This window comes from Ruditapes philippinarum, unplaced genomic scaffold (genome assembly GCF_026571515.1).
Source record: "Ruditapes philippinarum isolate M1 unplaced genomic scaffold, ASM2657151v2 ctg1886_1_1_1_1, whole genome shotgun sequence".
Classification (NCBI taxonomy): Eukaryota; Metazoa; Mollusca; class Bivalvia; order Venerida; family Veneridae; genus Ruditapes; species Ruditapes philippinarum.
Genome location: NW_026862694.1, coordinates 101644 through 127313, shown reverse-complemented (window position 1 = coordinate 127313; position 25670 = coordinate 101644). Strand labels below are relative to the sequence as shown.

Here is a 25670-nt window from a genome sequence, read left to right as displayed (position 1 = left end):
CAAGCAAATTATTGAGTCGGTAAACATAATTATATTATGGGTTTTGTTTTGTTGTTTTTTTCTCATATCAAGCTTTTTATTATAATCAATTATCAAAAATTTTGTATCAAATTTGTTTATCCATATTATAAGTATATTATATTGTAAATATGTTGTACTCATGTAGTAAAGTTTTAATTAATTATATAATAAAAAGATACTATTCTAATATCACATTCTGTTGAACGTATAGTTAAATGGACATTACGTCATATGTTAAATCCAAACCTAACAGAGTGTGCATTTAAATTGAATCCGATCAAGTGCAATATAAACTTTGATATATATAGTTCATGGACATAGTTTCAATAAAGCATATACAACAAAGTGGAATTTTACTTAAAATGTTACTGTATTTTCATCAAGGTACCTCAGGCTGAAATTCAGGTCTGTGGTAAACAGTCTACACTGATCAATTTTTAAGCTTTCGTAATAATGTATCTTCATTAAAACTACAGTAGAACTTCTATGAGTCGAACTTCAATTAGTCGATTTTCTCGATGTGTCGAAGTAAAATGAAAGTCCCGATTTTTTGCCTTCTATATTCCTTATAAAAACCTATTTATGAGTCGAGATTTTATGTGTCGAACTTTTCGATGTGTCGAAGTTTTTTCGTGGTCCGTATAGAATAAATCTAGTATAATTTACCATAAATAAGTCAAAGTCCTTCGATTATTTTGATAACTTCGATCTCGAGACATTTTTCACACCTTTTCTGGCCGCGAAGACGATTTCCGATCAACTTTAGTGACAGGTGTTAATTACACAGCTGAGTTTTGAACAAACAGCCTTTGTATGCGTTTAGATGTGTGAAAAAATGCTTTAATCGTTACTAATTTAATTGCCGTAGCGGTATTTGAAAGTACATGTAAACAGTAAGAACTATCATTTGAGCACTTCCTTTAACCCGGTGTCGCATGATAATCACACACGAAATATTTACTATAAGCTGGTTTAATTATTGCCCTTTCGTATTGTTACGCTGTTTGTAACTTCATTCTATACGTCAACAGGTAGTCCAAATCAATTTAGCCGTGAAAAGTAACTTAACATGTCATATTTATCATTGTATAATGTAAAATATTTGATTAATGAATGAAAGAAAAACATGAAATAGGTTACGTTATAGATCTTATAATTAGGGCTAGTCACGGGTTGAAATATTGTCATGAAATTCAGACCGATTCATGAGTCGAAGTCCCGATGTGTCGAAGTTTTTACGCAAGTCCCTCCAACTTCGACTTACCGAAGTTCTACTGTAGTTTCATATATCAGACACTACAAAATCCTTCACTAATCTATATCTACTGATTGTGCTATGATAAATTAGGTAAACTATTTTAATGACTGTTCTAGATTGTAATCAGACTGACAGACAGACAGACAGACGCACACCAGGCAACCAAATGTGTGTGATTAATTAAATATCTTCATGAATACAGCGGTTTGGTAAATTAACCACTAATAATCAATTATCTCCCTTAGACAATTATCTCCCTTAGGAACAACCATCTCTTCTAATTAAATCCTCTATATATAAGGGTCATTACTTTATTTGGACAAAGTAAGGGTCTTATTAAAGTTGAAATAACAAAGACTTTCCATTCTCACAAGTTCTAAGAGGCATCTTGAAACATCACACACACTCTTCTTGTAAAGAAAGCAAAAGTACTGTGTTTCCACTTGAAAAAGTCGGCCCTATTAAGTACCTTAAAAAGACTGGACGACTACATGTCTACATTTGAATTTTTTTTTTTTAACAGTCAAGATACTTTTAAAGAGGGCCCAAATTTGCAAAACTGTTCTAAATCAATTAACTTACAGACTAAGTTACCTCAGAAGTGCAATGAACGCTTAAAATTGCATCAAGAGGTTTTTATATGTATATTATAAGAGTGAAGTTGAATAAGAAAGAAAAAAAGGAAGAAAAATGTTCCCATCACACAGGGTGCACATACACCATCTAGCTAAGTATATATATAGGCCTAATAAAAACAAGCAATTATCATAGTATTGCAAGCAATCCATAAGTCCCCTACCGGTAAGAGCTAAAGCAACATTCTGAAGGGCCATTCACTTAGGTTCCTATTTTAAGTAAATTTGTTGAAAAAGTTCTTTAAAAGTGATCACAGGAAACAGTTTTTATGTACAGACAGACGGACTGAAGGACACTCTAAAGTTATTTTTTAAACATCCCTGTTATCAAAATATAACATTTTTAAAATCCTTTCATGATTGAAGAAGTTGGTGTAAAAATTACCAATTTCTCAAAAAAAGTCTAAGTTCAAAAGGGGCATAATTCTGGAAATAGTCTTGCTAGAGTATTGAACACTCACAAATGTTGAGTGACAATAAGAAACATTTATATGAAGTTTGAAGTAGATACAATCAGAAAAAGAAGTTATTAAAAAAAACAATGTTTTTTTCATGAAAATTTTAAGTTCAAGGGAGGTAATTCTGATAAATTTTGTACTAGAGTTGTAAACCTTGTCACATATGATGTGGTTGATGACAAGCAACTTATATTTAAAGTTTGAAGAAAATACCTTAAGAAATAAAGAACTTATATTGAAAAAACTTAAAAACTAGAATAAGAAATCTTGAAATTCAGTCTATTTGTTGCCATAGCAACCAGAATTTTCAACATAGGAAGATAAGAAAAGGATGTGCATAATTTCCATACTGCCATCTACCCATATGTCAAGTTTCATAAACATATTTTCAGTACTTTTTGTGTTATCACTGGATCCAGGTTATGTGTAAAATTTGCCATATTTTCAGTCTATTTGTTGCCATAGCAACCAGAATTTTCAACATAGGAAGAAAAGAAAAAGACGTGCATAATCTCCATACTGCCATCTATCCATATATCAAGTTTCATTAAAATATTTTCAGTACTTTTTGCGTTATCGCGGGATCCAGTTTATGTGTAAAATTTGTCATATTTTTCAGTCTATTTGTTGCCATAGCAACCAGAATTTTCAACATAGGAAGAAAAGAAAAAGACGTGCATAATCTCCATACTGCCATCTATCCATATATCAAGTTTCATTAAAATATTTTCAGTACTTTTTGCGTTATCGTGGGATCCAGTTTTTCGGACGGACGGACTGACGGACGGACAGACGGACGGACTGACGGACGGAGGGTAAACCTAAAGTCCCCTCCGGTAAACCGGTAGGGGACTAAAAAGCTATAAGCAGAGCTATGAGCAAGAACAGGGAGAAGGGCAGGGCAGCAAAGGTGTATCTGGGGGATATATTCTCTAATTTTCTTGTAAGTCTAATGTCAGATCATCAAAATTTATTTTATAATTTTTTTTAAATTCATTTCTTTCATAGTCCAGTTTTAATGCTTTGCTTTGTTTCTTATTTGTAAGCTCAAATATAATCTATAACTTTACGTATGTGCTATAAATGTAATCATTAATTTGCTCCATTATATTGTTCAAACTCCTTTCTCAGTCCCCTTTGGTTTGTTAAAAACAAGGATTCGGCCATGACCAACAATATTAAATATTACAATTATAAGAAAAAAAATTCACCATAAATTTCTTAACAATCTGATAATTCTTTTAAGAAATCTTGAAATCAATCTCAATATGATTGTCACTTTTTTTCTTCATTAGATAATCAGGTTAAGAGAAAATAACTTATATGAACTAGTTAGTTGTGGTAAAATATTTCACAGAAAGTTATAACAGTTGTAACAGATAGGACCTCTGGGAGGTAATCACAATTATTGGCACTAAATAACCTCTTGTCTTCACTCTAATCAAAACTATATCAGGTCAAAATTTCTTTACAAGAATCATTTCTAGGAGAAATTGAATACGGAAGAGGTTTTTTTTGTCTTTTTTAAAAAATCTACAGACTTTTTTGTTTCAACCAGTCATTAAAGCAGTATTATGGAAGGTTTTTTTGTGTGATTTTTTAAATCTACAACTTTCTTTTCAAGTTTCTAAAGCCACATTTATTGAAATGGTAATTTTTATAATATTTGACTAATAAATAGAACATTTAAAATGTAAGGAAATACAAAAGGTTATGAAATATAATATATTCATAGACTGTATGCAGCAAAAAAAGTGAGATATAGCAAAAAGAATGTTACAAATTGTTTCATTTATTTATTTTTTTGAAAGTTAAAAAAGCAATTTATATCTGCATATAATAGGTATATAATAAATAATGTGATTGAAAATGTCATAAGTAAAGCTAAGAAATATAACAAAAGGATTGAAAATTTATGTCATAATTAAAAAAAGAAATCTAACATTTCACTCATTTTCTCTTATTTCACTTAATTAAAGATAATTTCTGAAAGCAGGTGCTCTTTTTATACAAGTTTGACCATACTTATATTTACTGTCCCAGTATACATCTGTTGAAATGTAAATTAGCTAGTTTTTTTCCGTCAGTAGTTTTTCCGAGGGTCCAGGTTTCGATTCCCATTCGGGCTACATATTTTTTCTCAACCCTATGACTACAAGTCTTTAGGACTGGCATACCTTTCTCCGACACATTAACTACAGGGTTTTAAAATGATGTAAAACATTCTTTTTTATTGAATACATACAGAGAATTAATTCTCATACTTCTCATACCATTATAGACATCGTTATAGATTTGTTATAATTATTACATATTTATTGTTTACATCAAAACATGCGTAAATCTGTTTCTACTGATCATGCCATCCATAGGTGCAAATTTCCCGCTTTCCCACGCCTATGAACACAAATACGTAGAAAACCTGCCTTTTTTGTTACAAATGCGTAAAAAGTAAAAACGCAAAAAGGGAAAATATGAAAGGGGAAAAGCTTGTGACGAGTAACCTATAGGTATTGTTGAAAAATCGTATGATTCCAGGTTTCGATATGTATTTTACATTCAACAGCTTGCTGGGTAAAGAGCGGACAATAAATGCACAGCTAAAATAACAGCTGGAATCAGGTTAATTACGAACAACATTTTATCACAATCTGCACGAAAACATCTTCCTCTCTCTGAGTTATGTGAGTAAACAACTCCCATTGTTTTTCCATATATTTTTTCATAAAGCAAACTTGTCCTGGGTAGTTTTATTGTTGTTTTATTTTTTCCAGAGTTTTTAACAGGGTCAAAGAATTGAAATGAAACAAAAGACAATTGTTACAGCATGAACAAATGTACAAACATACTTGTGAATATTCTTCAATGACTTGAAGCAATCTTATACAACTTCAAGATTACCTTGAAAATAAAAGATGTGCATCAAAATTTCAGCTTCTTGTAAACAACATTTACCCCATTTATATCATGTGAGTTCGAGGTTTGAAAATTGTAGCTGCAAGTATCATCACATAAATATCAGCGATAAGAAATACAGAATTTAATAAAAGCTTATTCAAATAATTATATATATAGAATGACAGTTTTTGCTACAAGATTTTGTCACTTAATCATAGCTAACTTGTTTTAAGATTAACTGGGTCTGTATATGAAGAAACATTAGATACATGTAATAACAGGTCCTGAATAATAAGAAACATTAAGTACAATGTAATAAGTGTAGGAATGTTTTTTTTTGTCTCAGAGTAAACTTATTGACAAAAGCTTGAATGAACTATAAATTTAAATTGAAAGTAGGTTGTTGAAACATTGAGGAGTTATTTTTTGTCAAAATTTTCACATTTGAATAACATTAAAGTATATCATAAATAATACAAATATCAATAACATATAATATAAAATATTATAATTACATTTCTAGCTGTGTGTTGTTTTTTGTGTACTTTTTTCTAAAAAAAATCATATGAATAAGATATTCTACTTTAATAGCAAGTATTTATTGTATGATTACTAAAACACATGTTGGTTTTTGTTTGGATTTAACGGCACATTAACAAATGACTGGCTATACCCTGGCAAGCACTATACATGTATATTTCACCAGGTCTTAAATTATGATTATTTCTGATACTCCATTGTAATTACCATCTACTAAACATACTATTTTAATTTCATCAACCTATAATATAAACAATATTTAAGTCAAAACAGAAAATGAGAAAGACTGACAGACGGAAGGACAGAAAAATAGCAAACATAAATTGTACTGCAATAAGTAAACCTGCAATAGGAAATTTTTAACTAAAACCCAAATTGTATTGCAACTAAAACCGTCATTGTATTGCAGTAAGGAACTATTAACTAATACCTTTATTGTATTGCAGTAAGGAACTATTAACTAATACCTTCCTTGTATTGCAGTAGGGAACTATTAACTCAAACCTAAATTGTATTGCAGTAAGGAACTATTAACTCAAACCTAAATTGTATTGCAGTAAGGGAACTATTAACTCAAACCTAAATTGTATTGCAGTAGGGAACTATTAACTCAAACCTAAATTGTATTGCAGTAGGGAACTATTAACTCAAACCTAAATTGTATTGCAGTAAGGAACTATTAACTCAAACCTAAATTGTATTGCAGTAAGGAACTATTAACTCAAACCTAAATTGTATTGCAACTCCAAACCTAAATTGTATTGCAGTAAGGAACTATAAACTCAAACCTAAATTGTATTGCAGTAAGGAACTATTAACTCAAACCTAAATTGTATTGCAGTAAGGAACTATTAACTCAAACCTAAATTGTATTGCAGAAAGTAACCTGCCATAGGAAACTCTTAACTAAGGTAGGGGACAAAGTAGCTCTGTATCTTCAGATTTCTTACAGAATATTTTTTTTTTTGCTTTCGAGCATAAAAGTTTGATCACTGAAGCTTGAAAGTAGTACCTGGATTTAGTTACTTTATCTACAGGGGTATCTGGTCCCTGCCATCATTTAGAGTAACTCACATTTCAGCCTCTTATCTTTGTTTTTCAAGAGCCTGCATGATGTTTGTAATTTACAAAGTAATAAACCTTAAACCACTAAATCAACATCTAAAGCCTGTATGTTCATACTTACCCATTTAAAACTGAACATCACCATTATTTTTACAGGAAAAACTCATTTTTTTACAATGAACTCTTCATATAGAAGGTATAAAAGTTGTTTAAAACACAGCTCTTCATTAGGAGGTGAAAACTGTCCAAAAAAGAATAATTTTCTTTTAAATTGTTTATAATTAGAGGTGATTAACAACTCAAGTTTCTGTAAATGTAGTTTATTTATAAAACATACAGAATTTTGTAGGGATAATCCAAAAGAAATGAAACTGCATCGTTTAACAGTATTGTTTAAAGTTTTCAAGGTTTCCCTTTGTTGTGGAAGCTTACATTTATTTCAAGTACCTAAGCAATGAGCAAACAGAATACTGCTAATTACCTGTGGATGCAAGAAAACATCTGATACTTTTCCATTAAAACTGGAACATTCCTCATAATAAATGAAAAAAAATAGTTCAGGTGTCAGAATACATCTGCACTTGATAAATAGTTCCTCAAAACCGCACCATAATCTTATGTAATCAACTCCTTTGTTTAAACTTTCTACGCAAATATTTGCAGAATGGTTAAAAATTGTACATAGGGAATTATATAGGCATTTTATCAACTTCATTTACAGATTAGAACTTGCTAATTTTTTTTTCAATGAAATTTTATGAAAAAATCAGAAATAAAGATCGACTAAGATAATACGACTTGTATAACAAAAAGTTTTTTAGCAGATGATATGCATTTAAAGACTTTTTACTTTAAGTTCTTTTAAAAAATTTCTCTTTTCAGATACTAAATTCACTTGAAAGAAGCTATTTTAAAAAATTCTTTTCTTTGCAAGTATGTCCTATTAAGGGGTTTACATTTTTTTTATTTTAAATGGAACTTGTAATCTTTTTGGATTATTTCTCTCAAATTGGCTATTTATATATATTTACCCTAAAATGTGGCTATTTATAGCACTTATACTCTAAAGAGAGCTAATTATAGACACTTTCCCTCAAAGGTGACTATTTATAGATACTTGCCCTCAAAGGTGGCTATTTATAGATAATTGCCCTCAAAGGTGGCTATTTATAGATACTTGCCCTCAAAGGTGGCTATTTATACCCAAAAAGAGCTACTAATAGACACTTGACTCTTCAGGTGGCTATTTATAGAACTATTGTAATACTATCAAAGGGAGCTATTTATAGACATCAATACTCAGAGAGGCAGTAATTTTTTACTCTGACACTTAAAGGTAGCTATTTATAGATTGTCTAAATGCAGAAGAATTTATTTATAAAACTTTGACATAAAATCTTTAAAGCTGATATAGCTATAACAATCATACCTGCATTGATGGATACCATTGGCCATAAGTTCACAAGCAGCTCCATTCAGACAGGGGTTAGGGTCGCATGATGGTATTCCTGAAAATATAAATGACAACAAAATCATTGTCAATAGTATTTAATTGTTGTAAAAATAAAAATGTTCTTCGGCAGATCAAGCAATGAAGAATGAAGTATTGAGTATTATAAACACACAAGAGGACCCTTCTTAATGAATATTTTACCTTAAATAATGCATTAAAAATGATACCTCCCTTTAAAAAAAATGAAATTATGATTAAAGGATAAAGGATTAAAGGATAAAATCAAATTCAAGCTTTTTATGCTTAGAGCACATGAGTAAAATCAATTGAGCTTTTTATGTACAGAGAACACAGGTAAAATCAAATGAGTTTAATGCATAGAACATGGGTAAATTTTAATTGGACTACTTGAGTCAGAGTGAAATTTCTACTTAGGATATGGATTTATATCAATTATAATTTTGGAAACAGACTGAGGGATGTTCCCTTATGTTGCTATGAAAATACTCAAAACATGGCTCTACTTTATAGTAAAGTAGGAAATGACCTTGATCCTAACTAATGTAATCTAAAACCTCACACAGAATATTAGTCCATAGATGGTACATACCAACTAATATCTAAAAAGATTCAGTCAATAAAATAAAGGTGCTTTAACAGGAAATGAATGTGTGAAAGATGAATGTACAGAAGGAAGGAATGAAAGACAGACAGACCAGTAGCTACATGCTCCAGCAAGTTTGTCAGAGTCCGAGAGGATTGGATAGAAATTTCAGCATGAAAATAAAAGTATTTATGGACTTGGACTTCATTTATTGATTTGAAAAAAAAATTGAAGGTACTAACATAAAGAAGTAACAATAAAGACAGAGTGATCAACAACTTTACTGAAATTTTAATGTTAATAATTTTAGAGTGTAATAAAACAGCATTCAATACAAACCATAGAACACTTAATATGTAATAACTATTTTATCACTTTACTTCAAAATATTTAAACTTATGATTTAAACAATCATAACGGAAAAAAATAAATAACTTTGAACAGGGCTGTTTGAATCAAGTGTTAACTCTTTTATCATATTTTATTTCAAATTTCTTATCACTGTGAACTGGTTCTGTTTTTTGTTGTTTTTATTCAAGTAATCAAGAATTTCAAAACCGCGTCTGCTTTATATAACAGGGATAAATATATAATATAAATCTTAAAACACCAGGTTTCTACAATTTACCTAGATTTTGTTAAACAAAGAAAAGAAATACATTATATTTTGGCATCTAATCTACAGTAACTTGTGCAATGAAGATAACATTAGCATCTTGATTGTTTTTTATCTATCCAAATTCACATTAGCAGACATTTTAAATTGTTCTTTGTGCCCAAATTTTTGTCTTGGAAAAATCTGGTAAAGAAAAGAGCATATATAATTCAAATTATATACATGCAGTATAACGGGTAAAGTGAAACCAGTAGATATTTTTTCTTCAATTATTATAATAGTTTTGCTAATGAATAATTGCGATGTAAATTAGATAAGGCATCACTCCCCTATAATTATAGTTTATTGGACATTGCATCATTTCTTATTTTATAAACATCAAACTTTTACTGAGAAAGCTAAAAAAAAGTGTTTGCTTTTATTTTGAACAGGTTATATATTATTAATTTGGAAACAAAACTGAAAGCTGCTAAAAAGTTTAATAAGATGTTGGAGGAAAGGACTGTTTCTTATGTCTTGTATTTATGGCATGTCATCAGAGCCATGACGCTTTGGAAAAAAAAAACTCATCAAAGCAAGCAATACTAATGTGAGGAAACTTAATGACTCACAGTCCACTGTCTTTCATCCGCAATTTGCCAGCTCTTCAGGTACTCCTGATTTTCCATTTGATTTACTAATCAGACTTCTACAAAACTTTTATTTAATTTATGAAATATAAAACAATCTCATTTGTAATACTTGCGAATGAAATTGTAAGGAAGGGTAAAAGTTGCTAGGGGACATTGACAATAACTACCACTGTTCACGAACAGGCCCAATCAAACTGAGCTTTTTCAACGTTTTCAATTTTGCCATTTTGGGCGGTGTTAAGAGATCTGTTTTTCGCTTTATTAAATTATTTGGTACTGATAGACGGGATATGCTGACAACTACGCCAAACGACTATGTGTAGCAAAAAAAACTCTTTAATCATACAAAGCATTAAAACTTTTTTTGATTAAGTTTGAAAACCAAACACATTCCACCCTGTAAATATGAAAATGGCAATTGTTGATTTCGGTTATAAGTTTGATCCGCATCTATAATGTTCAATTGTTCTGTCTATTTTTCTGTTCATAACTTTTTCAATTTAAAAACTTACAAAAATAACAAAAAACCCAATATTCAGCAAGTTGGAGTTCAAAGAATTTATCGGACAGATTATATGGGTAAATTATACTGCTGAACTGACAGTATCAGAAAATGGTATCGGCGGCCATCTTGAAAAACAGCATGTTTCCATAGCGCTATCAAAGTTTTCATGGCGTTTTTTGCCATGACGATTACATGTTGGGGAGATATTACCTGTGAACAAACTGCTCTCATTTTCCAACGATGATGCAGCCACTAAAAATAACATGCTGTTTTTCGTATGGAATCATTATTATGAGTCATAGAACACATCTTTTACCTTTCAATGCAATGTGTATCAAACATATTTCGTAATAATCATGCCGTAAAAGTTGTTTTCGAGCAATAGGTATCGAGAGAGGCTGAGAGAAGAGTTCTTTAAGGATTCTCAGAATTTCAATCGAGATTGAACATATTAAACACTTAATCTCAAGGTATATTAAACAATAATAACCCAACTCCACCCTATTGTTAAACTTGAGGAAGAATTTTGCTTGCTGGTTGTTAATTGCAACAATATCATTAATATCTATAATAAATGTTGCTATGAATTATGATGACTAATATCTGTCATACAAATTTCCATCTGCTACTTCATAATTTTTGTAACTTATCTGCAGTATTACTGAAATGAACATTTCTTAGAAATTAAGATGAAAATTTGAAGCTTGTAAACCAACTTTATACAGCCTTGTTAAATTGCATGGATGTGAAGCTGGCCTGTGGCTCTTCACTGGCAAAAGCTAATCACTTCCTGTACCAGCAGGCTAAAGGTTATTCAAAATCAGGGTTTTTACCCAGGATCTTAGGAACATGACCCATACCCATGGAATGGGGAATTTCAGCCATATTATGTTAAAAATTGGAAACAAGAGAGCCATGATGGCCCTGAGGTCGCTCACCTGTATATAGCCCCCCCTCCCCCCGGGCCAATTTTTTACCCAAGGGCTTTTATTTGTTTATTTGAACAAACTTGGTAGACACCCATAAGAAGATGTTTCAATTGCTAAACATCTAAGTTCTAGCTCATTTAGTTTTTTAAAAGAAGTTTTTTAAGTTTTTACTATACACATATAGTTAAAAACAATGACACCCCTGGGGCAGGACCAGTTTTGACCCCCGGGCTTTTATTTGAACAAACTTTGTAGATATTTACTTAAAGATGTTTCATGCTTAATATCTAAACTGCTTTTTGTCATCAGAGCCATGACGCTTTTTCATCAAAGCAAGCAATTTAATGTTTCACAGTCCACTGTCTTTCATCCGCAATTTTGCCAGCTCTTCAGGTACTCCTGATTTTCCATTTGATTTACTAATCAGAATTGCACAAAACATTTATTTAATTTATGAAATATAAAACAATCTCATTTGTAATACTTGCAAATGAAATTGTAAGGAAGGGTAAAAGTTGCTAGGGGACATTGACAATAACTACCACTGTTCACGAACAGGCCCAATCAAACTGAGCTTTTTCAACGTTTTCAATTTTGCCATTTTGGGCGGTGTTAAGAGATCTGTTTTTCGCTTTATTAAATTATTTGGTACTGATAGACGGGATATGCTGACAACTACGCCAAACGACTATGTGTAGCAAAAAAAACTCTTTAATCATACAAAGCATTAAAACTTTTTTTGATTAAGTTTGAAAACCAAACACATTCCACCCTGTAAATATGAAAATGGCAATTGTTGATTTCGGTTATAAGTTTGATCCGCATCTATAATGTTCAATTGTTCTGTCTATTTTTCTGTTCATAACTTTTTCAATTTAAAAACTTACAAAAATAACAAAAAACCCAATATTCAGCAAGTTGGAGTTCAAAGAATTTATCGGACAGATTATATGGGTAAATTATACTGCTGAACTGACAGTATCAGAAAATGGTATCGGCGGCCATCTTGAAAAACAGCATGTTTCCATAGCGCTATCAAAGTTTTCATGGCGTTTTTTGCCATGACGATTACATGTTGGGGAGATATTACCTGTGAACAAACTGCTCTCATTTTCCAACGATGATGCAGCCACTAAAAATAACATGCTGTTTTTCGTATGGAATCATTATTATGAGTCATAGAACACATCTTTTACCTTTCAATGCAATGTGTATCAAACATATTTCGTAATAATTATGCCGTAAAAGTTGTTTTCGAGCAATAGGTATCGAGAGAGGCTGAGAGAAGAGTTCTTTAAGGATTCTCAGAATTTCAATCGAGATTGAACATATTAAACACTTAATCTCAAGGTATATTAAACAATAATAACCCAACTCCACCCTATTGTTAAACTTGAGGAAGAATTTTGCTTGCTGGTTGTTAATTGCAACAATATCATTAATATCTATAATAAATGTTGCTATGAATTATGATGACTAATATCTGTCATACAAATTTCCATCTGCTACTTCATAATTTTTGTAACTTATCTGCAGTATTACTGAAATGAACATTTCTTAGAAATTAAGATGAAAATTTGAAGCTTGTAAGCCAACTTTATACAGCCTTGTTAAATTGCATGGATGTGAAGCTGGCCTGTGGCTCTATACTGGCAAAAGCTAATCACTTCCTGTACCAGCAGGCTAAAGGTTATTCAAAATCAGGGTTTTTACCCAGGATCTTAGGAACATGACCCATACCCATGGAATGGGGAATTTCAGCCATATTATGTTAAAAATTGGAAAAAATGCATGACTGAAAATTTGCAGTGATAAGATGAATGCAAACAATAATAACTAGGATGGCATATTCAAACATTTAAGCACAATAAAAAGTGAAGAAGCCCTTATTTTCAAATATTTTAGAGTTTTTTTATTCAATATTTCTATTTTGTTACTTTCAATTGGGATTTTTTTCCCCCTGTGAATTGGGAAAATAATATACTATTTTTAATTGGGAATATTGGCTATAAAATAAGCCAGAAGAAAAAAATCCTTGAAAATGCAACATTTGTTTGAAGGTAATATCACCTTATGCAATTGATGATGTCATAGTTTCAAACAATAAATGTTATTTGTGCATATAAAGCATCTAAATATTACTTGTCAACATTTACCTGCTCGGTAGCTTAAACTCCTAAAAAATTTGAGTCAAACAGTCCCTAGCTGGGTTCAAACTAAAGGATGCATTTTAGCGACTTACAGTCAGATTCCTTATCAATAACCACTTAACCATGGAAGAGATGGGAAAAAAACAGGTATATCTAACAAAATGAACTTTAAAAAGGTGTAAAATATAACAAGTCTGAATCACATTACCTTGATAAAAAAGTTTTTGTCAGATGCTATCTCTAAATTTGATTCTATTTCATGAAAGAATGTAGCATTTGATGAAGATGCTGGCACCATTGTTAGCCTATGTAAACAGTTTACCTGGGATACAAGAACTCATCTTGTATCCCACTTTGATGTTATAACATTATTCTATAAACCTAGTTTATAATATAGACATCACATGGTATAAAAATATCTCAAAGGTAACACTTAAGTATCATATATATATATATATGGATGCAATATTTCTGCTTGAACAACTGCTTTAAGTGTCAGAACAGACCATCTTTTTCGTTATCTACAGAGGTCAATGTGTTGGTGTTGGTAGTTTCCACTCCGGCTCACGGCAGTGAGCCACAAGAAATTTACCAAAGCAAATTTCAGCCACTGCATTGTTCCTGGGCATGCTGTCAGTACTAGTTGCCTTCACTTTCACAAGGAAATGATAACTTCTGTATGAGCCAGAGCAGAGGTACAGTGCAAATGACCTTAGAAAAGATTGCATGATCATACCCAACGAAAGTGACCTGCACTGTCCAAGCATGTCACCCAGTTCACAGTCAAATGCTCATCCTACTGAGCTAAACAGACGGCTTAAGGTCAATGTGATCCTATACAGTTTTGTTTTAGCAAAAACTAGTTTAAGGTGCTGGTTTTCTGTTAATTGATACATTATCATTGTAGGCAAGTATATACTGGTAACTTCAAGTCAAAAAGCTCTCAGATCAAATTGTAAAGAGATTATGGAAATTACAGAAAGAGTACATGTACATGTTTGGGCCATAATAAGTGAAGCAGGAGATTTTACTTTGCTTCTTGGTCATAATAAAAATTAACCATGTAAAACTTTATTACATGTATACACATGATTCCATTACAAAAACTATTTTAAGTTTCGTTAATAAAGTATTTCATTGTATTATAAGGGATGTCTAATTTAGTCCCTGCTATCCTGAAAATGTATGCTTTCTGATCAGTTTTAGGAGAAGACCCAATATGCTTTTAAGCCAATTAAAAACAAGTATTGACCAAATACTCAGTAACTGTTAATAACCAAATTTGCAGCCATACATGTGCAGTGCTTTTTATTATATGCAAACATAACCTTTTGGACGGGGATATTTAAACACAAGTTTGGAATATGGAAGTTTTTGTCAATTATAAAAAAAAAAGTTGTTGAACTTAACTAATAAAGGTTTCTTAAATTCATATTTATTGTACATAACATAATGTATTGGTTAATTCATTTATGGAAATTTTAAATCATAAATTTATTAATAAATTGACCTTTAATAATCCTTAAACAAATATGACACTTTTAAGACAAATTGATATAGAGTTGGGCCATATGAAATTCGACAATCTTTATACCAAAACTTGATAAATGATTTTTTTACGATACTATCTTAACAGTTTTCAATGAACTGGTAATGTTTTTCTATTTCAGAAAAAAAAAGTATTCAAAAATTAATATGACAGATATGTGTCATATTCAAGAAAACATTTAGTTAATACAAAATGGTAATATAAAAAAAAATACTGATCCTCACTTAAGTGCAGTAACGGTATAACTCCCATAGCATTATATTAGGAGTAAGCCCGTTATTGCACTAAGGTGGCTTGATGTGCTTTTACGTACTTTATCTCTTTGACACATCTGTTAATGATACATGTTATAATTACAAGCAACATCGTGTAAATTATCGGTATCTAATATTCAAAATTTTCGACTCATCTTCTAATGGTACTATTTTCGTATATGTCTTTGCTGAGTTGTAACTAATTACCTTGAATTTACTGCCACATCCATTAGAGGGAATATGGATCAAGGCACAGAGTGAAAACGTTTTAAAACGATGAATCAAAATTAAAATGTACGATATAGAGTATAAATATTTAAAAAGATACTTTTTCAAACAGTCCCTGTTACAAATTTTAATACTGGGGCAAATTTAACGAGACTCCACTGAGGTTTTTTTGACATGGTGAAACTGGTAATATTTTTTCGAGATTCGAGATATGTCTACCAATTTTGATAAAGATCTGCACCAATAACTTGTGTGCAAAATTTCAAATTATTTGCTCACTGTTTTTCCGAAGTTATCATTTCAAAAGAAACAGAGTTTTGATGAAGGTTTTAACTGAAATCAAACTAAGAATAAAAAAAAGAAAGAACAGAAAAAAAAGATTTTATGTTTACTTCTGAGTATATATCTTTATATCTTTATCATTTTTTGTTTTCTTTCCCAGTTGATCTATGCATGTTTTAAGGCCTTTTGGACCTCAGTGGAACTCCTCAAAGATGCAAGATGCAAGTGTGAAGCTTAATGTTAAAAAAACAGGAACATGTAAATCTAATATTAAGAACACAGCAGAATTCCATCTGGGTATATACCTTTATTTGTTCATTGCATACCACCAGTACTAATTTTAATAGTACTAAGCAACATATTAAACAATCAGTCCTTAGAACTTGAGGGAAACATGCAGATATATCATAATAATTAAATCAAATATAATTCAATGATTTTCAAAGCAAGGACTTCTTACTGTTTTTAGATTGTTTATATTTCAGCTTTTAAAATTAAGATCCATTAACACACAAGAAGTATGTTCTGCATGACAGGTAATGATAGATGAATTACAATATTACATTTTGAATTTTAAAAGTTTCATCTTTTAACATGCATTTCATATTATAACTTACCTGTAGGTAAGACAAAAAAAATTGGGAAAAGGGGAAATAGTTATTATTAGAAGCATCAAAAACATAAATATATAAATGAAAATTGTAAACTAAATTTGATTGAGACTAAAAATCATAAAATGCTTTTTTGTAATTGTGAGTTCACTGCAAGATACATTGTTGGTCTTGTTAAATATCGTAACAGAAAAAAAAAAGAAACTGTGAAATTGTTTGAACATTGTAATGAGACAAAAAATACATAAATTGTGTTTGCAATTGAAAGTTCACTGCAAGATGCAGTCATTTATTGTTGGTCTTGTAAAATTTCTTAACAAAAAAAAACAAAAACAAACTAGGATTCAAATCATTTCGAAACAGCTTCAATTTCTTTTCCGAATTTCTTGGTAAGTTGACATCCGATGTTAAAGAGATCGAAAATGAAGACTAATAGCATCAGGCGCACACCAGGAAAAAAACGTATAGCAGTCAGTGAGATATTTCCCGTAGCACTTGCGCTTTTACTAGAAGCTGACACATTGCCGAATGTATTCTCATTTTCACTCGAAAAATCTTAATTAATCAATAGAACACGTAATTATTTAGTGATTAACTCCCAAATGTGCACAGATTCAGGGACAATTAACTTTCTCCCAACACTGGCCCAAGGTGTGAAATTCAATCCGAAGCATTCCATGGCCACATAAATATTGTTCTTCCCCCAGTACAAACATTATTTGAAGTGATTTTCAAATTTTCTGAGAAGGGAGAGAAAAAAAATCATTTTGTGGCTTGAAATTTAACCAGATTGGTGAAACAATTTTGACTGAAATTTAATTGTCACAGAGTTGACACATTTGGGAGGAAACTTTAATTTGTTGTTCCAACAACAAGAATTTGAGGTTGTTACAAGGTCACATGATTCTTCAAAGCTTCTTATGGGGATATCTTTTTCTCCTGTTGATTTTGAAATGACTAGATGTTTTTGTTTTGTTTTTATCTAATCTATATTTAAATGTTTTACTCAAAAGACTTAAAAACAACTGCACAAAAAATTTGTTTCAAAGATAAAAGTACATAACAGTTTAATTGATCTATAATTTCAATGTTTTGAATTTCTCTCTGTTTTTAATTCTTGAATATAATCATAGTAAATATAGGTACATGTATACAAACAAATATGTTCATTGGACAAATCTCAAGCAAAAATGATGTTGTTTGAAACTTTGTAGAACTAAACAAAACATATAGCCTGAAATAGATAGGTGTGGTCCATTAAAGAAACATTTGTTTAAAACAATAAAATCATGGTGGCTTCTAGTAATATAGAACAGAAAATGTTTTTTTTTTACATATGTTTTTCCCTATATATTGTTGCCAAATATTTTGTGTGTATAACATGAAAAAATGTTACTTTTAAAGAAATGAAAATCCAAAAGATAGATCCAGTATGACCTTTTTTAATATATAGCAGTATATAAGAAAAGGGTTCTATAAAAGGTTATTTGACCTTCAACTGTGAAAGTCAGTTGCTCTTTGCTTGGTCCAAGATTGCACTTAGCTAGGTTTTTCTATTTTCCCTTGTAATCCAGACCTAGGCAATTCCCATTTATGCAGTTTTAGATCAGTGTATTACAACAAGTATAATTTTTATGATACCACTAATATTTTATATCAAATGTTTAATAATGCATTAAAATAATAATACATGATCATAAAGGGAGGTAATATAAAATAATGAATTTTTATTACATAATTCTTAGGAATATTCAAGCCCAGCTAGCCTACACTACTCAGAATTATATAAAAACAAAGCAGACATAACAGTAGTAGTTGTTGTTTTGCTATTGCTGCTATTGTTTTTTTCTATATTAAATATCACAAATTTTAAAATGGGGTAAAAAAAGGGAGGTAATAAAAATTACAATGATAAAAATAACTTCTTTGCAAGTCAAATGTTCAATTTTATGACAAGATTGTGATAGAACATGCAAAGGCTATAGGGAAACAATAAACACTATTAATATTGACTGATTGATTTCAAACTTTATGAACTCTGAATGAAATATGATATGAGCCGCGTCATGACAAAACCAACATAATGGGTTTGCGACCAGCATGGATCCAGACCAGCCTGCGCATCCGCGCAGTCTGATCAGGATCCATGCTGTTCGCTTACAAACTCTACTGTTAGCTATCAGTGTCTACATGTACTTGTTATAGAGATGCGCAGGCTGGTCTGGATCCATGCTGGTCACAAACCCATTATGTTGGTTTTGTCTTGACACGGCTCATATCTTAAATACCTTTTGAAATATTTTTAATATTCAATTGTCATCAAACCCAGATAGACTTTGTAACATCATAAACCTATTAATTTTTGTCTGACTTTTAATTTCAACACAGAAAATATTCCATTTGACTAATCAGTTGTAATAAATCAATGCTGTCATGTAAGTATATGAAAGTAGATCTATATAGAATGCTTAATTAAATGGAATACCACATTCTTATATTAATAATATTTTTTTTCGTTTTCAAGCATGTCTGAGAGGATGAAATTTAGTGATTAAATTATAATCATAAACTACATGCATCACCTTTGTTCACATATATAAATTATATCTAAATTATATCTACATAAAAATATTGTATGAAAAATTATTATCACAATCAAAATTAATGAATCACCATAAAAACTATGGAAGACAGAAACTGTTATGAATTACTGTCATTTACATAAAAAAGTATTTTTTGTTGTTGTTAATAAGAATCAAATTAATACATATATTTAATATAATGTATATTAATTTGTTTCTGATATATATTTTCCACTTTCAATTGTTTCAATAGATTTACGATTAGTTTTTAAATTGAGGTTTAGTTTTTAAATTGAGACGAAATCATTATTTAAAAAATAGCTTAGGTTTCTTTTACTTTTTGCATAATCACATTAATGTTACTACAAGAATATACCTTTATAAAAGAAAAGCTGCAGCTTACCTTTACATATACTAGTGCTTAACATAAGAACTGGAAAATAAATCCAAAATCGGTTCCTCATCACTGAAAATAAGTATTCCTTGGCAGCTATAACATCGTAACATCCATTTTAAATCCAGATATTCACACAAATTCACTAAGATCCATTCGAATATTTCCAATTTCTGTCCAAAAAAAATTAAACCTCCTATCTCATTCACTATGAACTCATTATTAAACGACCTTTACTACTTCTTACTCGTGCCGATAGACCGCAAATCGGTGCAAATATATTCATGCGCACTATGCAAACATTAAACTTCTTGAACTTTTTATTTGTGGCAAAAACTTATTTATGCATAGAATCAAATATCTGCTCAAATTAATATAGGAGGATTTCCATTTTAAATCATATGCGAGCCGCCAGTTCCCTTTAAAATGATAGTTTTAAAAGATCTACTTTTTTTGTTAATGAAACGGCAGCTGGTGAGTTGTGCGGCTTTTGATAAATCACTGTATGCCAACGATACCGCGCGCCTGGTCGCGCGTGTGCGAAGTTTATCAAAATTATCATTATAGTAACATCCTTATTGTTTCGTGAAATTTAGATGCTGTTTGTACATACCGTTGAATGTGAAACTTGATCGTGCATTCTTTTGCATGTATCATGTGCAAATAACGCAACGTGCGCACTGAAAATACGTAGTTATTTTAATACATCTTTGCTGTTTGTAGAACGTCAGTAGTCGATTTCATTCCAAAGTTGAAACGCAGTAGACATGTAAATTTATTAATTTGTACAGTTGTAAACACATCACGCAGGAAATATGATGTTCTTCTCCAAAAGATTATTAACAAAGTCATCGTGGAAATATCATACTGTCAACTTTTAATTAATAAATTCAGAGACATAGCTGTCACTCACAGCTTATTGCAATTCAAAACTTGTTTCAGTTCATTTCATTTTCGTAAAAGGGTACCATTTTGTAGTCAAACTATTTTGACGCGCTTAAGATAGATTCTAAGATATTTTTGTACTGGCTCAGAATCTCACTTATAGCGAGGACTAGAGCTCCCCTCTAGTAGAGGGGAGATATTTCCTAGCATAATATCTCAACGCGAAGTACAACTAGTTGGACTACTTTATTTATTGTAATAGACCATTCTTAATATTATACAGCTATTTTTAGAACATGAACCAGAACGAGGCATAACTGGCAAGCTGATAAGCCAGTATAGCTGTGTATACAATGAAATCCACTTATCTTTGGTTCCTAAAATTAATTTCTCATTTGTAGAGTTATATATTTATCAAGACAAAGTTAATCCCTCTATAAATAATTCAATTATATTTATGAGGTATCCATTTATGGTTAAAGAGGTGAGTAAGAGAAGAGATTTTTTTTTACTTTCGGTTTCAATTTTGCTGCCAGAAAGATATTTCCTAACATAATATAAGGTTTATAGATATAAATCTGTAGTGTCTTGTATTATATAATCTTTGTTGTTCTGTTATTTATGGATTCTTGATGCCAACATAAAGGTAATTGCAAATTGAATCTTACAGATAAGCCCCTAATGACCTGTGGTAAATCTTTATCAGATGTGTATTGGGTGGATTATATCAAACATTTATTGACTCAGTTATATAGACCGTTTACTATAGTTTTTGCCTAGCCAAATTCTATGTATACATGTAATTTATGAATTTTAATTTGTACTTCCAATACTACCATTGCGCAATAATAATTAAGGGAAATGCCATAGATTACAGAGAAAGAATGAATTTTCTTATTTATTTCAAAATTTTAATAAAGACTAAACTTTGATACTTCCTAATATTATATTGTTTTTATTATCCTTTTTTTATTGAATACCAATTTATATATACATATAAAAATCATCACATCATCACCAGTTTCAAAAAGTTCAATTAGATCTCAACATCTGACATGCATCCATGTAACAATGACACAAATGCGAACGTGTGCATGTTCCTTTGTAATTTCAATACAAACTCAGCTGAGTTGCAGGGTCTTTACATCTTTTTGGTCTCCTCCAGTTCAAGCCTTATGAAGCATTTAAATATATTTTTCTTCCTGTGTTTCTGTAGACCCATAAGATGTAGATGGTTGGCAATTGATACTTGTTGCATTAACTTCTTCATCTTCATTATAAACAATGCTGAAAGATATATATTATAACAAAACATATTATTTATTCAATATCAGTGAGAATTTAAATGATTTTTTTTCTATATTAAAAGCAAATACATTTATTAAACATAAATAAGCATTATATTATATGTATTAAAATGAAATGATGAAGATGTGTGTTAAATCAGTGACTTTATCATAAAAATTACCTATCAATGAGCATTTTCTTTGGTGAAAGAATTTTTCATATAAGTGGCCTTCTTAATTGGAGTTGTTTGTTCAACCCAATTAATCACTGGTGGAATAGAACCATTTTTAAGTGGAGTCCAGTTGTAATCCTCAGTTTAAAATGTTTGGAACACACCACAGTAGATTCAGTGACCCAAAATATACAACATATATTTATAATAAGGAATGACATGATAACTATTTAGTCAGCTTCAATCCTCTATTTGTAACATAAATTTGAACTGATAATAATTTACAATTTACAAGTTTAAATTGTTATAACTGTTAGATTAAAAGCAAGCAGTCCCATTATTTTATTCTAAATATACAAAATCTGTATTTTTACAAAAATATTATTCTGTTCATAAAGTGGTCAAAGTTTACAAAATATTAATTTTAGGTGCTTACCTTTTACAATGACCCTTTATCCCTTCTTATCTTAGAAAGTTAGTCATCCATAATTTGTTGTGTGTTTTTTTAATCTTTATCCTTTAGAATATGGTAAATTATATTTACCATCAGAATAGCACATTGGCACACAAAAATGATATTAAGAACTTTTCTTTATTAACACCCAACATCGTGGCTATATAGTGAGATAAGAGTGGACAGTGTGTTTACATTCGTGCCATTTAAACCTCGTTCTGGTTCTGGAATTCCAGGTATGCATATAATTTGAGAAGGGTCTAATGGCGAAGTACAACTAGTTGGATTGCCAAGCAAATGATATAATAAGTAATTGGCTTACACCGCAGAGTTCCACCATTGCAAAGTTAACTATATACTGAAGTTACTAAACTTTATTAAAACATAAAAACACTTATTAAAATTCTTGCAATTTCTCATTTTTAAGACAATTTAATTATATCTCCTTCATTTTCTTTTCTTTCAGTTGTAAATCAGTTACTGTTAAAACATTAAATACATGATAATTGTTATCCGAAGATCAAATTGTTTTAAAATGCTCTTTTTTCAATTTGGAGAAACTCTGATGTTTTAATAAACTTCTCATAAAACTCGCTTATCCCACTATCAGTAATATCTTCTTCGTTTACATGGGCCTGCAACAGCTTGTTTGCATCTGATAAGAATTGTGCGATTACAAAGAAATTCGTGAACCAAAACCACTTCAAACACCCCTATTTTCTTTTATTATTCACTTGAACATACACTACTCATGCAATATTTAAACACATCATTGTACCTACACTTTATTTATCGAATACAGTCGAAATGAAATGGTTACAATTAAAAAGATTAGTTCGTATCACACGTAAATCAAATGCACGTTATCTTCCAACTTTGACCAGGTACAAAAATAATGATGTAATTAATTCATTGTTGCAGGGTAAAAAAGGCCCAAGACATATAAAACTACATGTATAATAGCTCCCTTTTGAGAAGTTATTTGAATCTTTTAAACTTCAAACTTGCTTGTGCACTCATTGTTTTTTATTTATTTATTTATTTATTTATTTATTTATTTATTTATTTATTTTTATTCATTTATTTATTGCGTAGTGGGTTCATTTTAAAATAAAATGGCTTAGGTTACTGTGAATTGGTCTATAATGGAAGATCTATAATACCATAACTACTTATGTTGATAGAATCCAGGATCATACCCCTGACAATTAAACTACGATGCATTGGATGTGGCTCGGGTGATATAAAATCTTAACAGGTAATATATCCACATATATCACTCCAAAACCAAAATAACATATAATATAAATGTATAGCAAATGATAAATTGTTCTATTACAAAAAATATTATTCATGCTCATATAAATATGTAGACTAAATCAGTTACAACTTTATTAACATTTTTGTTTCAAAAATATTTTTATAAGAATATCCAGTTGTTGTGTTTTTATTGTTTTTACTAAAATTTTAGATACTTATGGAAAGTATTACCGTGGTAGACCAATCTACTTTGTAAGAGTTTGGACTCCTAGTAAATCAAGATAACACCGCATAGCATTTCATCATTAGTTTCAATAAAAGAAAATTGATTATGAGAAATTTTGTATTACGTGTAGATCCATATTTTATGTATATTGTATTGTATATTGCTGTACTCGTGTAGTAATGATATAATTGAAACATTTTGTTTTTATTTGACAAAGTCTTTCTGTTTAGCTTATAGTTAAACGGACGTTGCGTCATTAACATCATTTTTTCCTGAAGAAAACAAAATGTCGAAAACTTAGAAAAGCGTTTATATGATTTAATTTCAATAATTTTCTTTGGTTTAATGCTCGATAACATACCCGTGGTCAGTAATTAAGCAAGGGCAAGAAGCACGCATTTATTTGACAAACTTCCTGCTTGACTTCTTTTGAATTTGTTTTTATATCCCGTCTGTGTTTTTGTGCTGCTGTTAGAACAGGACAGAAAAGAACATTTCTTTTATTTCTTAGACACAGATTACAAAACATACATTTTATAATAACTGGTGAACACATAACCGTTTAATTTATAAACAGCTGTCAAATGACAAATAAGAAATCTGAGGCAACAATATTCACCTTGAATTGGTTGCCGCATCAAAATTGGCTATGCGTGGATAAACTTACACTGGATGCCCATGTTAACAGGACATCTAAGAAAGCAAACCGAACATCGGGATGCCTATATAGAAACATGACAGGCAAATCATAATCCATAAACTACATAGTTTATAGACATTAGGCAGACTACAGCTTGAATATAGTTCAGAAATTGGTGTCTTACACCAAAACACAGATATATCAAATGGAAAATGTTCAAAGAAGGGCAGTCCGTTGGGTGAAGCTAGATTATGGTCAGACCTCTAGCGTTACATAAATGCCCCACCACCTCAATCTCAGCAGACTTGAACTCAGACGCATAGATGCTAAGTTATTCTTTTTCTTCAAGATTAACCACGGTGTGGTTGTTTGTCTCATCTATTGAAGAATTTTTGATTCCCACTCCCTAACATTACGTGATTGCAGTTAACTGACTTACGCAGGTTACAGCAACACAGACTATTGAAAACGTTCGTTCTCTTCTAGAGACTAAACATGTCCAGCCTTCCTCCACCCATCCCCTGATTTTAACATTTCAATCTTTTATCAACTTTTAAACAACCCTTTTTAACCATAACTGACTTTGACCAGCAATATGTCTACGACCCCGCAAGGGGTTTGGCATTATTGGATGATTGACAGATTCTCAGTGTGAATTAATACAATACTTGTCAGAATATTGGAACCGCGAAGAATTCACCAAATGCAAGAGACCAACAACCACAGTCTTCGCAGACTGTACAAAGTGCTTTTGCTCTTTACTGCTACAATACGACATAAACAACGCTCAGGTGACAATAAAATCTAAATTTCACTCTTGGTTGTTTTTCAAACTATTTCAATCACTGATTTACACTAGGACATTTATAATATCCCAACTTATTGAGATAGTGTACAGTATTGTAGAGTTAGACTTTAAACATCAGCATTGATCAAAGACATGTTGATGTAACACGGACTGGTTTTTAAGCACCTTTTACCTTACATTCCTCTCCTAAACAGGTAGTTCTAGTTATGTATTGAAACAGTTGTCGCCACCGTGGGTTTAGTATATTTTTTACCTTTCCTGTAGTTTTTCGAAG

The 25670-nt window shown here is 30.7% G+C and overlaps 1 protein-coding gene across 2 annotated transcripts in view; it reads right to left on the bottom strand.

Annotated features, from left to right (window-relative positions):
- LOC132719932 (neurogenic locus notch homolog protein 1-like) overlaps positions 1–19916 on the bottom strand; it is a 109510-nt gene extending 89594 nt beyond the window's left edge. The window contains exons 1-2 of one of the 2 annotated variants that reach the window (XM_060703891.1): positions 19674–19916; positions 8305–8383 (exon numbers count right to left, since the gene is read on the bottom strand). In XM_060703891.1, the coding sequence (XP_060559874.1) occupies positions 8305–8383; positions 19674–19734 (140 nt within the window). In that variant the 5' untranslated portion in view covers positions 19735–19916. The remainder of the gene's footprint in view (positions 1–8304; positions 8384–19673) is intronic. The other variant, XM_060703890.1, reaches the window with a different exon arrangement.
- Positions 19917–25670: the final 5754 nt, after the last annotated feature.